The sequence below is a fragment of the Callithrix jacchus genome, chromosome 3 (genome assembly GCF_049354715.1).
Source record: "Callithrix jacchus isolate 240 chromosome 3, calJac240_pri, whole genome shotgun sequence".
Taxonomy (NCBI): Eukaryota; Metazoa; Chordata; class Mammalia; order Primates; family Cebidae; genus Callithrix; species Callithrix jacchus.
The window spans coordinates 99,180,166-99,201,408 of record NC_133504.1 but is presented as its reverse complement, the minus strand read 5'-3'; the positions used below and the strand labels follow the sequence as shown (position 1 = coordinate 99,201,408).

General features: G+C 37.5%; 1 protein-coding gene across 11 annotated transcripts in view; it reads left to right on the top strand.

The window, feature by feature from the left end:
- Positions 1-21,243, top strand: part of RAP1GDS1 (Rap1 GTPase-GDP dissociation stimulator 1) — a 210,267-nt gene that overhangs the window by 80,753 nt on the left and 108,271 nt on the right. For 8 of the 11 annotated variants that reach the window (XM_078366782.1, XM_008992945.5, XM_035293279.3 and 5 more), the window contains exons 3-4: positions 12,966-13,088; positions 20,391-20,516. In XM_078366782.1, coding sequence (XP_078222908.1) covers positions 12,966-13,088; positions 20,391-20,516 — 249 coding nt within the window. Of the gene's footprint in view, positions 1-12,965; positions 13,147-20,390; positions 20,517-21,243 lie in introns of all 11 variants that reach the window. The other 3 variants (XM_078366784.1, XM_017970407.4, XM_078366783.1) reach the window with 1 other exon arrangement.

Here is a 21,243-nt window from a genome sequence, read left to right as displayed (position 1 = left end):
TCCTTCTAGGAGTTTTGTTATGTGTGGAGCGATTCCTTGCCTGCCATCCTGACTTATTGGGTATTGCCATACCTAGACCGGAGCTGCCGTTGCTAACAGTTGGACCACAACCAGGGTATGGTGTTTTGCCAGACCTGGGGGATTGGTCTTAGCCCACACTCCAGGTACACTCTCCTGGAATTGGCAGAGGAGGTCTAATGTTGATGCCTGATTTGTTTCTGGTGATAGAACTTTCTGCAAGAGATACTTGTTTGACAGAGCACGAGTGATGAGGATTTGCTGAGGTGCTTTTGATACAGAGGGCAAAGTGGGAATAGAGAGGCAGGCCTGATTTTTGCAGAAGGAGATGGTTGCTTGAAGTTTGTGAAGTAGGTCCTGCCCTAATAGAGGGTAAGGGCATTCTGGAAGAACTAAGAAGGAATGGGTAACAGTGCTGTTTCCTCAGTTAACAAGTCGATTTGTGGTCCATGAACTTGTGGTTTTTTTTGTGGCTCCCTGGATGACTTTTTTTATTGGATAGTGGACCCAGAGGCTTACAGGACTTAGTAGTAAGCCACACTGCTGTTTACTAAAAAACTGATAGGTTTGCCTTTAGTTTTTCAAGTAACCCTGGGTCCCTGGGGGCTTAACAAACAGAGCCCTGGCCCTGTTAATTCTGCCCTTTTAAATTGAGGATAGCCCTTGCTGGTTTTTTTGAGTGGTTACTTGTCTGTTTTCCTCTGGGTACTTATTTTTCCAGTGTCCCACTTTGTTTTTACAATATGCACATTGATTTCTTCCTAACGGGAGCCAGGGACCCTGGGTGCCCTATGCAAGGCCCCTGCCCTCGTGGAATGACTTGTGTCTCCTAAAGGGCTGCTATTACTGCCTTAGTAATTTTTTTGTCTTGTATGGTTTCAGGAGTATTTTTGTTATTAAAAACCTGGGCAATTCCCTGAAATTCATTAGTTTTTGTAACTTTTTCCTGCTATTTGTGGCTGACTTCGAGACAAAGGCTAAGTTAATGGCCCATTGATTTTCCAGAGCCTCAGGGTCTATAGGAGTATAGGTACGGTAGGCCTCTGGTAGGCATTTTAGGAAAGAAGCCGGCGACTCCTGCAGACACCGAGTCACTCCTGTGGACCCTGTTTTTTACCTTGGAGAGGTTGATGGGCCTCCTAGCTGCCCCTTTAACCCCTGCTGAAAGATACGAGTGAAAAGTGTTCAGAGCCTGGTGACCCCCTGAGGTGTTGGGGTCCCATTGTGGTCAGGTAGAGGGAAAAACCTTTTAATTTGGTCCTGGTTTTCTTCTACTGTTCCTCCCCCTGGACCTATGATGGCTTTCAGGGCTTCCTGTTTAATTCTGTGTCTTTGCTCTATGGTGAACAGAATTAGTAATAATTGTTGGCAGTTGTCCCAAGTGGGGTGATGAGTCTAGAGTACAGATTTCAAGAGCCCTGTCAAAGCCTGGGGCTTCTCAGAGAATGGGGGATGTTGAGCTTTCCAGTTATGTAAGTCACTTGACGAGAAGTGGGTGTGAACAAAGAATGGGCAACTCCAATTGTCTCCTCCTGCTAGGGACGCCTCTTGGAGAGGAAGGACTGCTGGTGGATGTGGAGCCCTGCTGCAGGTGTGCAAGGGGGACAAGGGTTGGTTACCAGTACTGTCTGGAGGAGAATGCTGAGGCCCCGATTTGGGTGGCCTTGCGTATGGTAGAGGTAATTTTTGATTTTTTGCAGGGAAGGGAGTATGGCTGGCACTGAAGGCACTTTCTTGGGACCTGCCATCATAACTTGTAACCCAGCATGCTTTATGCAGTGTTTAAGCCAAGGGGGGGCTGTTGAACTAAGCCTAGCCACTGGTTAATATATGGAAACTGATCTGGGTGCCCAGGGGAACCTGTCACCACATTCCATACAGCCTGGGTTACCTTGGGATCATATGTTCCAGTGTCTGGCCACCCCACCCCAAACGATGGCCACTCCAATTTACACAGGGTGCGGAGTTTTTTGGGGGTTAGTTTTACCCCATATTGGCCTGAAAATCCAGCCTTGAAATTGGCCATTATGCACTAGAGGGGGTTGCAGGGCTGGGAACCAGACGACTCTATCTAGTTTCTTTTTTTAACCTACCAGTTGTTTCCTGGACCTGTTTGCCTTTATAATACTTCCAGTTCTGGAAAGCGCTGTACTCGTGCCTTACCCTTTCCAGTACCAGTTTAAGTATGCCTCTGCAGCAAGGTCTTGTAAGGAAGGGACAACAAGCTTGATAGGCTTATCCCTGGTGCAAGGCAATGAGATGGGCGGAAACAGCCAGGGGTGCAAGTCGATGTTACCCTTGTGGATCCATGGCGGTGAATGTAAGCTTTTAGGAGATAAAAACCGCTTTGGTAGGATTTTCCCGTAGATGTGCCCTAAAGTCCAAGAGCTTAGGGAAGGTTGGAAAGTGACAAAACAAATGAACACAAGGGCCAGCAAATTAACAGGGTATGAATTTTGAATTTACCACGGCTTAAAGAGATTACAGAACTTTTGCCAATTAGTTTGTATCGTACCATGGCAACCCACTTCCCAACAGTCAGGATGGTGCCAGAATGCTGAATTGGGGTGTGTACCAGAACAAGTTCAGTAGCAATACCAAATCTCCTTTTGGCAAAAGAGGCAATTACTCCTTTTGCATTCTAGGCTGGCAAAACAGATCGGTAATTCCTTTCCTAGCGCCTGGCTCCCAAGGACGGAGAAAAACTACATTCAAGCTGCAAGGGTAGAATTTTCTTTCAGACATTAGAAGAGGGGCTGTGCAGGCAGGGAGGGGCTGGGGAACTGCTGAGCTTGATAGTTCCTGGGAGGGGGTCATGCTGGGGAACTACTGAGATGGCGAGGAGGGGGAGGGTTAGGGACCTGCAGAGATGGAAAGTTTCCCAGGAGGGGGTCTAGCTGGGAGGCTGGGGAACTCCAGGTGGCAGCAGGGTTTTAAAATGGAGTAAGTTCTGTCATTCCCTAGTATCTGACTTTTAAGGTTCTAGAAAAAGCTACAACTGAGTCACGAGGGGCAGAATTGCCTCCTGGACATTAAAAGTAGGGGCTTAATGGTGAAGGAGGAAGAGGAAGGAGAATAAAGTTATTTCTAGGGGCATAAAATCAGTGAAAGTCCCCTGCAGCCAATGGTCATTTAACCAATTGGGAACATTGTCTGGCCTTAGTGAGGCAGGCCTAAACCACTGCAGATTAGTTAATAAGCACCTCAGAAAACTAGAGAATCTACAATAAAGACAGGACCACATGAAAACTAAGCAGACACAGGGTGGGTGTCCCCCCGTGGGAGACCAATCTGATGCCTGCCCGGCCACGACCCCAAAGAGATATTTCAGAGCATCTTGGCTAAGGTGTGCCCATATAAACTCTGGGCCTGGTCACTGCAGAGGTGAATCACCATTATGCCCTATGATGTCTTTGTGGAACTGCGGGTGAAGGCCCACACAGGTTCTGTAGCCCGCCAGCCGTGGGACCACACATTTTATGCACTCGCTCTCTCACTCACACCCAGGTTATGGAAGACAACTGAAAACTAAATTACCCGAGGCTCCAGTGACATCTCATGGTAGGCTTGCCTAGTTAGAGATTAAACACTGCATCTGGTCTTCTGACTAAGGCTCCTGATGGACTGGTCCCCCCTGATTTCCAGACCTGACTTACCTCCGGAGGTTCCCGGGACCCTGAGGAATTTCAGGTGAATGTCAGCCGGGTAGTTGCCTGTCCGCCACAGGGCCGGAACTCAGGGCCCTGGAATGTCTCAGGGGCACCACCCCTAGAGGTCCCTGAGATGGGGGTGGCCACTTGGGTGAGACTCCAGGGATTTTTGTCTGAGTGATGATGGAAAAAAAAAATCGCACTGGGGCCTCCAAATGTTGTAACTGAGCGAATGCGAAATCACCACTGAGACAAAGACTAGGCCAAATCACAAGGTCTTTATTGTCAGCAGCCACAGAGGACTCGTGTCTCTTTAACCCATGGCCCCAAAAGGAGGGTGTCAAGACCTTTTATGCCCTTAAACTACCTCCTGGGCGGGGGTGAGGGCAAGGGGCTTAGGACATTGAGGGCCAGTGGACTTTGGACATTCTGTAAACTACCTCCTGGGTGAGGGTGAGGGTGAGGGTGAGGGTCTTGGGACATTCCGATTGTTACTTCAGTGGTTTACAGAAGTCAAGATAAGCGATAGGTTATACACTGGGGTAGGGTGGCATTTACAGACCTTAGTTACTTATTACAAGTCGCAGGGGCCAAGATGGCATGGGTTTGAACTGCTTGCCTGTTACATTAGGGTTACAGAGAGCAGTTTCAATGGAAAGCCGAGATATGGACGAGGTATTCAGTTTATGGGGCGATTACCATGTCACAATATCATCAGTAGGAAAATCAGCAAAATGAAAGAAAGAAGAAAAGAAAGGAGGCCAAGGCAGGCGGATCACCTGAGGTCTGGAGTTCAAGACCAGCCTGACCAACATGGTGAAACCCCATCTTAAAAAAAAAATTTTTTTTTAAACAAAAAGATTAAAAAATAATAGAGATAGATAGAGAAGGTATAAGGCTTTACTTATCAGCTTAATATTTGTAGGGTTTGTGTTTGTTTTGTTTTTTTAAGAGAGTTTGAATAATGACCATTTGAGTTTTGGATTTTCCTGGACATACTTGGGCTATCAGTTAAAAAATGAGAATAGTGCATACAATGTAGCCTGCAGAAGTCCCCTGGAACCTGATATGCCTTAATGTTTGAGAATTCTATTCCTTTTCTTATTAAGCTCTCAAAAGTAAGGAAAAATCTCATAAATTCTGTCAGGGAATGTCGGGACTGGTGTTTTAGGTGATGGTGACTGCCCTACTGGCTTTTAATTAGTCATCCTGTATCCATCAGGCTACAAGGATCAATAATAAAAGTGATCCCAGTCTGAGGTTGGTCATGCAGTTCCTGGGCATATGTCCTCACTGAGATTGTAAGTGTTATTTGTGTCCAGTAGTACTGAATATTAAACACATCTAATAAAGAGATCTTCTACCCAGGCTTTGTGTGGGCAACAAGGCTGTTTTATTTCATGCTTGGGTACAAGCGGGCTGAATCTGAGAAAGGACTGGTGAAGGGAGTAGGGATGGAAATTGGTTTTATAGGTTGGGGCAATTTTTTGGGGGGGGGCAGGGGTGTTATAAAGTAAGATTAGTTACAGTAGTAGGAGTAGGGGCAAGGAGTATATATTACTGTAAGTTTGGTTACAGTGGCAGGTGGGGTAAGCATAGTTAAGATGCTAGGTGTGGCAGAAAGGTGTTCACAGAGCAAGAACAGTTAAGGTGGCAGGGTGGGGTGAAGAGTATTCACATTATCATAATAACAGTTAAGATGGCAAGGTGGGGAGAGAAGCTCAATGTCTGGGGGGAATCTCTGCTGGGCGATCAGGGATAATGGCTAAGGTGGGGTGGGGGCGGATCAGCCAAGGCAGGCAGGACTTCAGACTTTCTGGGTGCAGGCTTGCACATGGAGGCCTGACAGTAAGGTTGTGATTGGTCTTTGTGGTTTTTGTAGTCTTCTGTGATAGCTTTTGTTATCAGGGATTTATGCATGAGACCACTCTCTTCATGAACTTTTCTGGCTTTCTTAGGGTTTTTTGTTTGTTTTTAAACACAGGTGACTCCATTTTTATTTGGACAACTTTCAAATTGTATAGAATTTGGAAAATATGAAAAAACAAAGTTTTTACTTCTTATTTTACAAAATTTGAATTATTTCACATAAATGTTGCTTCTTTTTTTAAAAACCTTATCTTGGAGTATTTATCATGATGTTAAATATTCTTTTAAAACAATATTCTTCATGATTATATAATGTTCTTTTAGATTGCTAGACTGTAGTGATAGTTATCTTTTAAGATGAAACTGTGAGCCACTTGACTCTTTCTTTAGGTGAAGATTAATGTTGATTATAAGTGACCAATCCCCTCCTACTTTTTTTTAAGCTTTTCTGTGTACTTTTCTGTTGTTTTGTTTTCCTGGAAAAGTGGAGTAATTTTGTATCACATTTGTATAAAGTAGTATTTCCTTAAATAGATTCCTTGGATTACTCATTTTCTTAGATGCCCTATTAAGAAATGACTTAGTTGATAAATAGTGTATAATCCTATTGGCTCAAATCCTATTGTTTGAAAATTAGCAAATTGAGGACTTAGAATCTTGCAGATGCCAAATCACTTTATTTACTTAATATTTTTCCCCAGGGGATTTGACAATAGAATGGAGATCGATCTTTCGATGAAAATATTCCTACACTATGTTTTTACGGTACCCTCATTCTCTTGGTCTGCAGTAAGAAATCCATATTTCTTATAGGTAAATATTTATATCTTCAGTAATTCAACTTCTTGGTGAAGGATCTAGTTATATAATCTGCTTATACCACAGTCATTAACACATTTCCTCATGGTGTTGACATTCTCAATAAATATATATTATATTTTAACCATGTAACTTAATTTTTTTAGCAACTGCCTTATGACCTCAGTAGTAACTTTAAAGAAAATAGTCAAACCAGCAGATCGCCGTGCTTATTCTAGTGATGATTTCCATACACATGATTTCTCCCACTCCCACATCTTACATTATTCCTGGAATTGAAATGAGTACAAGACTATCAAAATCATTTACTGTAATTTTATAAAATGAATCTCATAACTTAGTTTTTTAGTGAGATCTGTTTCTGATGGTGGATCATTGTATAAATGGGTTTTTGTTCTGATATCTTTCTTTTCCTGACTGCATATGTCCTTTTTTAAAAACTCTTGCATTTCATGTTCCCTTTGTTTATTTAAGCCCCTCAATCAATTTTCTTAATTGAGGGAAAAAGTTGTCATCAGTGAAAGATGGTTATTTTTTAAATTCTCATCCCTGCCACTCCCACTTTATATACTTCCATTTTCTTTTAGAAACATTAATTTCTCATTTGTCTGGCCTTCACTTTAATCTGTTTATACTCAGCATATTTCTTTTCTGTGTTTTCATTCTGTTTTCTTGTTGTTGTTGTTGTTCAGATGGAATCTCGCTTTGTTGCTCAGGCTAGAGTGCACTGACATGATCTCAGTTCACTCCTCTGCCTCCCAGATTCTCCTGCTCCAGCCTCTAAGTAGCTGGGATTACAGGCATCTACCACCATGCCCAACTAATTTTTGTGTTTTTAATAGAGATGGGGTTTCACCATGTTGGCCAGGCTGATCTTGAACTCCTGACCTCAGCTGATCAGCCTGCCTTGGCCTCCCAAAGTGCTGGAATTACAGGTGTGAGCCACCGTGCCCATTCTTAAGTCTGTTGACGCCTCCTTCCATTCTTTGTATACTTAGTTTACTTTCTCTCATTTAATTGCTGCCTCAGTTTAGCTATCCCCAAATACTATACATCTCTTTCTCATGCAGTTATCTTACCTTAGTTCTTATTCTTGTAAAATGTGTTACGTAAAAATATTTTTCACATAGTAATTTGGCAAATCAGATCAAAGTATAGTAATCAACATAAAGTTCTAAATGACAGTTGTAGTAAGAAGAGCATTAGACGAGGAATCACAAAAACTGTCTTCTTACTCCTTTTCTATAATCTTATATGGCCTTATTTGTTAAATGAAGAACATGACCTATCATCCCTATCTCAGATGGCTTTTAAAATGAAGAGATGAAAATGCCTTGAAAATTTTTAAAAATTCTCTTAATAAAAAATTAAGACAGTGTTTATGGAAGTCAGATAACATTAAAAAGAGTGAGTAGCTTTTAATCAGATACCTTTTAATGAGAACAGTGTGAGTCTCGTGAGTAGGAAATAGCTTTATGGTAGGGTATGGGGGTGGCATTTCAGAGCGGGAACATCATATGCAGAAAGGAGTTATGAAATAAGATGATTAATATGGATTACTATAAGTAATTTACTATGGCTAGAGTGTAGGATGTCCATGGAGGAGTATCAGGAGATAGGATTAGGAAATATGGATGTGCTTGAATGTTTAATGAAAAGATATGGAGGATTACTTAAAAATCTAAAGGAATGACATAAACTTTGCATTCCAGAAGTTTATTCTTATGCTGTTAATGATGAAAGATGGGGACAGGGCAGGGGAGGCAAACTGGAGTTGGGCATACTTGAGGAAGCTGTTGCCTTTAGCAAAGGTCAGAACCGAGAACTTGTAGTAACATGAATGTCTAAGGGAAAAAGATATATGCAAAAGACAATAGTGAAATGGAATCTATGGACCTATGTTTTGATTAAATATGGGTGGCAGGGAGCTATTTACTAAGAGAGAATGTTTTATAATTATTCTAGGGCTTCTGGTTTAAATGGGTTTCCTGCCATTCACTGAGATAGAGACCAAAGTGAATTTAAAGGAAAGGGTAAATTTGATTTTGATTTTGTTAAATTTGAGATATTTAGCATATATCCAAGTGCAAATGTTTTGTTTTCTGTTGCATAAAGGGAGAGGACTGGGGACTTGTCTCTGGTAAATGAAGCCTTGGGCTTAGATCAGATCACCCAAAGCAGCATATGGCTAACTCTCTTTGTTACACCCTATTTTAAAAATCTATCCCTTGAGAAATACACAATTCCTCAGAAACCTTGATACCCATGGCCCCCCTTTGAGTCATATTTCTGGTCCTTGTAGTTATCCCAAGTCTGAGTCTTCAGTGAAAACCTGTCTTACAATCTGCCATAAAGATCCCTAAGCCACTATTTTACCACTTCTTTATTGTTCTCATAACTTTAAGTAAAACTTTAAATGTTTTTTATTACTCTAAAGCTGTATTACCAATCTAATCCAAATACACTTTTAACCTAATAGAGTCTTAGTAATAGCAGTCATTATTTTTATTTTTCTAACCTGGAGCTTATTATAAATTGGTTATAAAATGCTTTTCATTAGTTTATCCTCATGAAACCTATATGCTATTATAACAATATAAATTCAGTTTATTGTAGTAGCATACCTGGAAATTCCCTCTTGGTATTTAACTGTAAAGTCAATTATTTAAATATATTAACTTGGCAGCTTTAAAACTTGAGGCTTTCTCAAAGTATAACCTTACATTGTGAGTTCCCTCCCATTCTTCTTGCTCCCTCCTTTGTAATACTTTGATTGGCCTTGAGGAATTGTGTGAGTTGTGCTTTAGCTTCTGCTCATATGACTTTATAGCCTGGTTTCTTGGTTTACTCTTCTTTCAAGTTTCTCTGGCCTGATTGCCCAGTTTTCCTTTTCTTTTCTATATCTGGCAGTGTCAACCAAGCTGCCTCCTTGCCACCGGGAGGTCAAATGGAGTGAGGACACAGGGCTTCAGGAGTAGAATGAGTGCTGGAAGAACTCTAAGGGCTATTGTGATGGATATGATATGACTCCTGCCTCAGCTCCCACAGATGCACTTTAAAGTAGTAATTGCCCATCATATATGGGTCCTTCAAAATTCAAGGACTGCCAACTGCCTTTAATTTATAGGCATTCTTAAACATTTTTTATGACTGCACCTAGATGTGAAGGAGGAGAAAGATGTTAAATTGATTCCTGCAAACATTTAAAAGGAGTGTGGTTAAAATGTCAGTAGTAGTCTGGCGGCAGATAGTGAAGAGTCTACCTTTTTAAAAAAAAAAAGATTCCTGATCACAGTGCATGGTTTTTAGTCTTGTTTTTTGTTTGTTTGTTTTTTTAACAAGTAGCCATTCATTTGGATATACAAACATCAACCTGTCACTACTTCTTAATGCCATTTTAAAATTGTTTCAAGAATGTTTACAGATATCTGAGAACATCCTCAGACTTCACAGGTCAGTATACATTTTGAGATACAGTATAATGCCAGTGCAAAAAATATATGAAATGAAGTTAAAACTTAATAGTTTATGTAAGTTAGAATAGCTATTATTAAAAAGTAAAAATATAACAGATGGTAGTGAGGTTGCAGAGAAAAGGGAATGCTTATACATTGCCGGTGGGAATGTAAATAGTTCAGCCGTTGTGGAAATTAGTTTAGTAATTTTACAGAGATCTTAAAACAGGACTGCCATTTTACCCAGCAATCGTATTATTGGGTATGTACCCAAAAAATAGAAATTATTCTACCATAAAGACACAAAGACACACACACACGCTCGGTACATATACACCATGGAATACTACACGGTCATAAAAATGGATGAGATTATGTCCTTTGCAGCAACATAGATGGAGCTGTAGGTCATTTTCCTAAGCAAACTAACTCAGGAACAACAAACCAAAGACCACACATTCTCACTTGAATGGGAGCTGCCAGGCATGGTGGCTCACGCCTGTAATCCCAACACTTGGGGAAGCCGAGGTAGGTAGATCACTTGAGGCCAGGAGTTCAAGACCAGCCTGGCCAACATAGCAAAACCCCGTGTCTACTAAAAAATGCAAAAATTAGCTGGACATTGGAGTGCCCATATGTAATCCCAGCTGCTTGTGAGGCTGTGGCATGAGAATTGCTTGAACCCAGGAAGCAGAGGTTGCAGTGAGCTAAGATCGCACCACTTCACTCCAGCCTATGAAAGAGTGAGACTCTATCTCAAAAAATAAAAATATAAATAAAAAACATATATATGTATATATAGGTAAATATATATATAAATGTGGGAGCCAAACATTAAGTACATATGAACCCAATGAAGAGAACAAAGACACTGGGACCTACTTGAGGAGAGAGGGTGAGAGGAAGCTGAGTATTGGAAACTACGTATCAGGTACTAGGCTTGTTACCTGAGTTACTAAACAATCTTTACACTGAATCCCCATGACATGCCATTTACCTGTATAACACACCTACAAAGGTACCCTAAACCTAAAATAAAATTTTAAGAAATAAAAAAATACACTTTATTTATTGGACAGTGGTATTTTAGTGATAAAGTACAAATTTGTCCTTTGCTTTTTTATGTCAAAGAAAAATGGTAGTTCCCAGACATTTACATTCTAAACCTATATAGAAATCTGCATGCTAGCAGGTAAAAAGAATTCTTGTTAGATTTTTCTAAATTGTAAGTCAGATTTATGTGAAAAATCACGTTATATTTTTTCTTTTTATTTCATTGGTAATAGCAATGAAAATACTATTTTAAAATTCTGGATTCATGTTTAGTACAGCTATTCTCCCAGTTCACTGGATTTAATACGTGGAAAGTATCATTTGAGTGCGAGAGTTAGCATTGTTTTATTTTGTTTTCCTCTTGCCCCTGACATTCTACTCTGACATTAAGCCATTCTTTTATAGTTAAATGAGACATGCGTGGGTGATTTGCAGTTAACTGCTCGCCTCCACACATACAAATGCCTCGGCTTCATATCTAATCATGATTCATGCCTTATGCCAGACTCTTGCTGTCATCCCAGTACCAGCAGATGGTGAGGTTAGACCCCTGGGGCAGTATGACCCAGTGTTCTAAGGTTATGTATTTTCTGGTAGCAATGGTCAGAGAAGGAAAGATTTTAACATGGCAAATTAAGTTTAGCTCTTTATGGCTTTTTTGCTTTAAAAAAAAAAAAAAAAAGGATCGTAGATGTCCCATTTTCAAGTGATACCTTAAAAACTTTTTTTTTAAGTCCAATAAAATAAAAGCACAAACTAGAGTGTTACCATTCTTTAACTCCAAATCCTGGTAGTCAGGGGGTACATGGAACAGTGGTTTTTCACTTTCCTCAAACCCATGATTAGAAATACATTTTACATACAGTACCTATATATACCTACAGGCACCTATACATCTGCATACACATAATTCAACCCAAAATTTCAATAATAGTGTTTGACCTTACCATGTGCAATTTTTTTCTCTTCTTTTTTGTTGTTGTAGATGTTGTTAATTCTTTCTCTCTTTTTAGCCAGTTTCTGGTCTTCATTCCCTGAGTAGATTTTAGTGCTCACTAATGGATTGGGACCCACAGTTTGAAAAACTGTATTAAACAATCAGTACTTATTATAAAGAAATATGTTACTTGCTTTTTTTGTGGACTTTCTCAAATTGTTAAAAATGATTTTCCTACTCTTTACTGATCACAGCAGCTGCCATTTAGTTAGTTAACAGGAAACTTTTAGGGTTTTCTGTTATTTGTATGTACATCTAAGGATCTAAAGGATGTGGAGGAGCTACATATAGAAAAAAATTTCAGTTGAATGTTTTAATGAGCCTTATAACCCTCTAGCTTTAAACCCATGCCATTTCTCTTCATTGTATACAAATAATTTATTTCCTTGAGCTTTTCTTTATTTTTATCTTATATTTTAATAGGTCATTCTTTCAATAACATACATGAAGTAGCTTGCTTCAATGGGCCCTTTATTTGTATTTTAACAAAAAAGGGAAAGAAGTAGAGGCCTCTTGAATTTCTGTGTCACCAAATAGAGTTCACAATACCATGGGTTTTTGTAATGTACTATTTCCCGTCTTCATTAATGGTGGTGTGAATGAGTTGTATGAAAAACACAGGAGTCATGGAACCATATAATCACCTCGATTCTCACTTATTCATTCCATATAAAAATGATAGGAGGTGAGTTTTTTGTCTACATGTTGCTATTTTAAAGTTGCATAGCATTATAGGGAACGATAGAGTTGATATAATTGCTCTTAGAATTCAGAAGAGATATAGAAAAAAGCATTTCTATTCTGAATAGACAGGGTTAGAACTAACATTGAGAGTAAGTTTGATATGCAAATGATATATTCAGAAGGAACTTCTGTATAGTCTGTTAATAAACAAAATATTATCAAGTGTTTTGTGCAGATTAAAACTCAAGATAAAAGCAGCTTATGGAGCAGAAGGTAATTTTATATAAACACATATATTTGAATGTATACTGAAACGAATTTCTATTATTGGTGGGAAAAATTCTTGAAGAATTTATTGTAGATTTGTCAGTGTTAGCATTAAAGATTTTCATTGAAGCTCTTTGTATGTATCTCTTGTAGATATGGAAACAAGTGAAAAAATCCAAGCAAGTGGAATACTTCAGCTGTTTGCAAGTCTTTTGACTCCACAGTCTTCCTTCAAAGCCAAAGTAGCTAACATCATAGCAGAAGTAGCCAAAAATGGTGAGGTTTACCTCAAGAACTTTTCTGCTGGGAACATCTTCAGTTTTACATCTTACTTGTCAGTATGCTTTATTCATTTATGTTTTAATTTTGTAGATTAGACATTTTTTATTTTTATTTATCTTTTTTTCAACTCTTCATGTAATTGTTTTAAATGACTATAGTTATAGTCATTCACACATGTCCCATTTGATAACCCGTTCTTTCTCAGTAGAATTGGGGGAAAGCTCTGCTCAGCTATACTTGTGTTATTTATTACTTTGGGTATAAGATTCTTAAATTTGCCACTGAGTCATTTATCTTTTTTGTCATAAGAGATAATATATTTTTAAATATTTATGTTTGTTTGTGTTATATCCACATAAACTCACTGTTCTTTTTTAGTTTTGCCTATTGTTCTGACATTGGCACTTGACTTTAGTATAGTGGGAATATATGTTCTATTTTCTGCACTCACCTTTGTGGAAAACATATATTTCTTAAGTTTTCATGTAAGAATACTCTGGAAAAAAAAATGACAAAATTTAGAATACTTAATCCATCACATTGTGTACTGTGTATACACTGAGAGATTCTTTGGATGAATTATATCATAGTATAAATATTTGCATATGGTCATGCAAATTCAGTCAGTTTTGAGGAAAACACTGAATTTCTAAAGCAATTTTTAAGCATAAGAGAAGGTCATACTATATATAATACCTTTAATGTGCCTCAGTTTGTCAGTTTTACATTATTTTTTGGTCTTTTATTTTATATGTTTCATATATTCTTTAAAGCAAAAGAATTTAAAAATTCTGGCTTCATGTGTGTAATTATCATGGCAGGTGGCTTTGTAAAGTACCAGAATATGTTGGTTTGGGCTGGTAAAACAATGTATTTTTAGGTGTGCTATCAAAAAGAAAATTGTTGTGATACTGTGTCATTTGTATAGAGGTTCTCAAAATGCATTGCAAGTTCTAGTTAGATTCTATATTGGCATATCATTTTTTGGTGGTTGTTAGAAAACTGGCCACCTATCACTCTTATATGTCACATCTAAGAAGCAGATGTAGTTTGAAAATGAATCCTTCCAGACGTGGCTTGTTAAGCTGGACCATCCCCTGTCTGAATTAGCTTAGATACAAAGCATCTTGGTTTTTAAGAACAAGTCTTTTAACTTTGTTAGAGTCACAATATAGATTTCCAGAAATCAAGGTAGAGATTCCACAATTTTTATCTTAAAATCCTTTTTTTAAGTGTTCTTGTATTGTAAATTCAGAAATTTTGGATAACAGATTTTTGTGAAATGGATTGCCATTCCTATATGCTCTTACTTAATAATATTCCTCATAATGCTCTGTCACAATTTCATGACAGCTTTGCTGTGAAGAGTTTCTTCTGGTTATACTCTAGTAGATGACAGCTATGTTCTAAAGATATAATGAATTTTTATTGTTTATACTTTTTATCAGAGGCCGATAAAGGGCATATCACTAAGCTCCACTGGTTAAAATAAATAGGATACATTGGTGTATTCGTATATTTATTACTCTATACTTTTTTAAGTAATTGGCTGAGAAAGTGGACCGGAATCTTGTTGAGTGTTTTTTTTTGGGGGGGTTTTTTTGACACAAGATCTTGCTGTGTTGCCCAGGCTGAAGTGTAGTGGCAGGATCATGATTCACTCCAGCCTTGACCTCTTGGGCCCAAGCAATCCTCCCACTTCAGCTTCCTGAGTAGCTGGACCATAGGCATGTACCACCATGCCTGGCTAATTTTTTAATTATTATAATTTTTTGTAGAAACAGGGTCTCTCTACGTTGCCCAGGCTCATCTTGAATTCCTGAGCTCAAGGGATCCTCCCACCTTGGCCTCCCAAAGTGCTGGGATTACAGACGTAAGCCACTGCGCCCGGCCACTGAGTGTTCTTTTCGAAACAAGTACATATCTTTAGAAATGCAACCTGACACAACATAGTATACTAATTGGGCATGTATTTCTTGTTAGAAATTGACAGTGAAAAAGATTGTATGAACCAGAGAATATGAGGTTGGAAGTTAAATTGTTCATCTTTACTCTGCTGTGCACAGAGGAGAAATATTAGCATATAATTCTTGGATTCAGATAAACCCCAAATAGGTTTTTGTGCATACAAAAAGAATCTTTAAAAATTAACACACCTTTTACTGACGTTCAAAATTTAGAGGATTTGTAAGAAGTTCCATGGGTGAGTTCAATGTGGGAGGGTAGCTTTGACCATAACTTATAGTAAAAGATTTTTTAGACCTTTTAAATGTATTATTCCCTTATATAATATACTTAAGAATGATATGAAGTAAAAGGACAAATAAGCAAAATATGATGTGTTTGTGAATATTTCAGAATTGTACTCTCAAAGTATTTAATAGTAATAGTAATAGTGCTTAATGCTAGCTATGATTTTGTGATCACATAATTTAAGTGTTACGTACATTATTTCAATCCCATGTGAGTTAGGGTTATTTTATATACAGGAGAAAATGTGGAAGCTAAATATCTTGCCTGTCATCACACTTATGTGATAATAGTTGGATTTTGTGCACTAGTTTGTTTTCTCTCCTTTCATTTTTTTTTTAGTAAATGAGATTTTGTGTTGGCAGTGGAATGTGTAGAGGTGTTCTGAATACAGGGGTAGTAGCATGTAACCTGAAAGATTGGGCTGGTAACTGACATGAAAATGTATAAAAACCAGCAAAACTTGAAACTGCTTTATGTCTGTTCCTCTAAAGCAGTTCCCTGCCTTTGACCGTAGCAGCAGCAGACTCACCTGGGAACTTGTTAGATACAAATTCTTGGATCCACTCACTCAGACTTACTGAATCAGGGACTCAGGAGTGGGCCCAACCATCTGTTTTAACAAGTCTTCTAGGTGATTCTGATGAGTATAAAGCTTGAGAACCAAGTTTCAGTCTAAAGCAGTACAGAATCAGTAGTTTCGATTAACATTAATCTTTTTTGTTCTTCTGCATACTTTATCATATTGCAAAGTGTTTATCAAAACTTCCATCTGAGTGCTTTTATCAAAAGAGTGAAAATTTACACCCAAGAGGACCTTGGGTGAGCACTAACCAGAAACACAGAAGTCCCCTGTTCTGTCTTATAAATTTTATTTATTTTAATTTTGCCCTCTATTCCATAACAGGTACATGTAGTATGTGTTTATTTTAGTATAAAATGCATGCATGCCCTAGAAAAATCATTGAATAAAGTTGAGACTCCAGAAAAACGCACTATGTTGTCAGGTAGCTTAATGTATACCTTGAGACCTCAGGGTTGGAAGCTTAACCTTAGTCATTTTGTAAGAATGATCATCAGTACTTTCTTTAAAAACAAGGGCAGTGTAATCCCAGCACTTTGGGAGGCCGAAGCGGGTGGATCCTGAGGTCAAGAGATCGAGACCATCCTGGTCAACATGGTGAAACCCCATCTCTACTAAAAATATAAAAAATTAGCTGGGCATGGTGGCGCGTGCTTGTAATCCCACCTACTCAGGAGGCTGAGGCAGGAGAATTGCCTGAACCCAGGAGGCGGAGGTTGCGGTGAGCTGAGATCACGCCATTGCACTCCAGCTGGGTAACGAGAGCGAAACTCTGTCTCAAAAACAAAACAAAACAAACAAGACACAAAACAAGGGCAGTACAAAGTGTGAATGAAAAATATAAATGTCACTCATTCTTTTATATTCATGCCTCATAGTTTTCCTTGTTTTTGAAAAGAAAAGCTAAGAATTAATACAGGGAGTTTATTAGAGAAAATTGAAATGTGAATTATATTATGATTTAGTCTCATGAACACTAAGGTAGACTCTACTACTTAGTGTTTTTATTTGGCTTGAAAATTTTGGTTTAAAGGAGTTTTAAGGTAGCTGAAAGTGGAGAAAGTAGATTTCAGGTTTTTATTATTTGAGGATATGTGAGAGGGATATAAATCTCAGTGTATATAAAAAGAAAATAATTTTATTTTGTGGTTTTCATCACAGCCTGTACTTTATGATGCTGCTGGATGAATATGTAATTCAAGTAGGTTTGAGAAAGTAAAAGCAAAAAAGTAAAGTGTTAACACTCTAGATTTAGAAAAGAATATAAATAATCAACAATTATTTAATGAATATATTACTAAAGTCAAAAGGAAAAACATTAGTCTTAGGTGGAAATCAATTTTTTATATTTATTGATATTGAAATAGAGCAATGCCTATTCCTTCAAACCTCTGTATTAAATTTCTATATTCACTTATATGTGTTTTGCAAAAAAAAAAAAAAAAATGAATTCTGTGTTGTATAGGAAAATACACATATACAGAAATACTTAGTGGCTCCTGCTTTCCAAAGCATAATGTCATCCACTAACACTGATTTCTAGTCACTGTCGTGTATCTCAGTTTCAGCCTCTCCCCCTTGCAGTACTGCCCTGCTCCCTGAACCAAAATTTTTAGTTCTCTGAGTTCAGATTGCCAAGAGAGAGAATATGATTTTCGCTTTTGTTTTTAAGTTCATCAGCATTGCTCTTTTTAGGAAACCTTTCAAAGTAGACCATCTCTTAAGCTACTGAGTCAGAATCCAGCCAGCTGTGAATGTAAACGGGTATAAGTAATAGGAACCCCTTTAAAGAAAGATGACTGTCAGCCATTCTGACGCCTCTCTAATGTAATATGTATAACATTTTAAATGTATTCTTATACATCCCTGGTATTTTTAAAAAATGTATCTGTCTGAAGCATGGTAACTTCATGTCTTTAAAATTAGCTAGTGAGGGCTACCACTCTTAAAGATTTTTAGAAGAAATTTTTTTTTTCTTTATCCAGGGACTGACAGTGACTAAAAGCTGAGGATATATATATATTAGCTTTGTTTTATCTGTATATGTTTTTGAGTAAAAATGGTTCCAAAGAGTTTTGATTCCATAATTTTTCTATAATTATTTATCTTCCATTATTCAAAGAATACTTGAAGCTATTGATTGTAGAGACAAAATTTTGAAAGATTGGTGTCATATAGATAAAACATAAAAGAAACACAGTAATTCATTAATGTTGTCATTGCCTGAAGAATAACAATAACAAAACAAAATAATAAGATAAACAAGTTTCATTTATGAAATGAGTGCAAATCAGACCATTTCTAAATTTTTTGTTTTAGTGGTCAATGAAATCATCTTACTGTTGGGAACCAGACATTGTTCAGTGAAAAGGATAGTGAACACCTGTCTTTAAAACGAGTTAGTGGCATATAATTTAGGATTTGAAATCTAGGCTAGGCATGGTGGTTCTCACCTATAATCCTAGTACTTTGGGAGGCAACAATGGGAGGATCACTTGAGACTAGAAGTTTGACACCAGCCAGGACAGCATAATGAAACCCTGTCTAAAAAAAAAACTTGGTCATGGTGGCTCACGCCTGTAATCCCAGCACTTTGAGTGGCCACAGTGGGCAGATCACGAGGTCAGGAGTTCGAGATCTGCCTGGCCAACCTGGTGAAACCTTGTCTCCACTAAAAATACAACAACTAGCCAGGTGTGGTGGCATGCGCTACTCAAGGGGCGGAAGCAGGAGAATTGTTTGAATTCAGAAGTGGAACTTTCAGTGAGCCGAGACTGCACCATTGCACTCCAGCCTGGGTAACAGAGCAGCAAAACTCCGTCTCAAAAAAAAAAAAAAAAAATTTCTAGGCCTGGTGGTACATGTGTGTAGTTTCAGCTACTCAGGAGGCTGAGGTCAGGAAGGATCCATTAAGCTCAAGAGTTCAAGGCTACAGTGAGCTATTATCATGCCATTGCATTCCAGCCAGGGTGAGAGGGTGAGACCTTGTCTCAAGGAAAAAAAGATTTGAAATCTATGAAGGGTCTAAAGTAACCATTAACTAAAGAGGTACATAAGCAGATTGATGTGTCATCTCCTATAGATGGTCATTGAATCCATGAACATGTGTAGCATAATTTATTTTCTTAACGTGAGTGGTGGGATACTTAATATTACTGAGTTTAAACCATCAATGACAAACTCAAAGGTTAGTTGTTGAAATAGGAAATAATCTCAGTCTTAGAAGTTTACATTACAAGGAATTTTCAGTCATAGAGTAATAAATAAGAAAGAAGTGATAGGAATTAAATTCTTTATTTAGGGAGAGAGGAATACCTCTGTGACTTACAGCTGTCTTAGTAGGAAAAGAAGTTGTCTCAGAGGTGACAGATGACAGAATAACCTATAGGTGTGCTCTAAGAATTTGAAAATGAAGGGAGAGGGAGGATTGCTTATGAGGGTACCTGTGGAACAAACTAAGGGATAGACCACCTTGATAGTGAGAATGAAAAGATAGTGATTTTTTAGTAGGACAGGGTATAGATAGAGAAATTAGTTCTTTATTAACTACCTTTATTGACCAGAACATCCTTATGGTGAGTTGTGATGTCCAAAAGATAATTTGGTTATTGATTATTGGAGAACTTTGATTGGTTACATATGTCCTTCTGTTTTGTAGTGGTCCATCATGAGACACTGTAAAAAAAAAAAGTTTATGTGTAATCATGACTGTGGTGATATCATGGGGAGTTAATACATAGAGAATGGTATGCCATAAATATAAGGAAAATATGAGTTTGAAATTTGAGAAATCTTAATATTCAGTGCTTGAGACCTATAAATGTATGGGTACAGCAGCAGATATGAGTGAGCCATAAAATGGATTTTAATAAAGGACAGGAATGAAGATAAGAAGTGGATGAATCTATCATGTCTTACCAACCAAAAAGGACATAATATTTTTTAATGGTCATTGAACCCTTTAAAAAAATAATATATATATATATATATTTATATTTATATGCTTATATATATATGCTCTTTTTTTTAGAAAACAGTGAAAAATTAGGCAATTTGATGGCTTAGTTTATAACTATAGTACTTTAATTATGAGGCTTGTAGAAATACATTGCAATTGTTTCCATTATCACACATACTGCTTCCAAAGCTCATCCAGTTATTAAAAGAAGATAGTGATAAACTAGCTGTAATGAAAGTTAATTAAAAATCCTTTTGGTTTATGGCAGAGACTGTCAGCAAACAAAAATATGACCCCACTCATATTTGTGTATTCTATGAAGCATTTAGTAGGGCTCTAATAGGGTACTTTTGAACAGAAATGTACTCTTCAAATATTCAGCCACCTTTTCAAGATAGTTTTTAAATACCATATATTAAAAGTAGGTATTTATTTTATTAGAGGAGTTGATTTATGTAAATTGTGAATTGTTAGATTTTTAATTGAATATGTCTCTTATTTTCAGAGTTTATGCGAATTCCATGTGTGGATGCTGGATTGATTTCACCACTGGTGCAGCTGCTAAACAGCAAAGACCAGGAAGTACTGCTTCAAACGGGCAGGGCTCTAGGAAACATATGTTACGATAGCCGTAAGTGTTGACATATAAGTACTACACATACATTTTTAAGAATTATGATCTTCAGACTAATCTACTTTGGTGTTAGCACTGACTTTTCTAGGCTAAAACACTAACATGAATCAGTATGATTTAGCACTGCTTATTTAACAATTTATGAAGATTTGGGCCATTGTATTTCTTACGTAAGAAATCACAGGAAATGAATTGTTTTCCTCTAATATCAGAAATGATATTTTCAGAGGAAATTAAGTCAGTTTCTAAGCTTTAAGTTTAGAAAAAATACATATGTCCATATTCTCAATTAGGTTTCATTGAAGTAATATCTCTGAATGAGAATGCTTATGGACACAGTTTTTTAAAGTTTCTATGTCTGTCCAAATACATTTTTTATTACTTGCAATTCAGTAAAACCAATCATGAAAACCATTCTCTTCTCAAAAGCTAGATTGGCCCATTGCATTTGTATTGACTTCATTCCTATTTGTTATTATATCATTGTCATCCTCACCACCTTCTATAATATACTGTTCTTACTAGGCAAAAAGCAAGAACTGGGGTATGGGTATATTGTAGTCCTGTTACCATTTCTGCTTTCCCTTTTTACATATAAACAAAATACAGAAAAAAATCTAAGTATATTTAGCTTAATTAGGTTTATCCTGATTTTCCTTAGATTTCTATTTTCTGAGCCAAAACACATATTTTATCATTCACCTATAAAACCTCCTAGAAATTT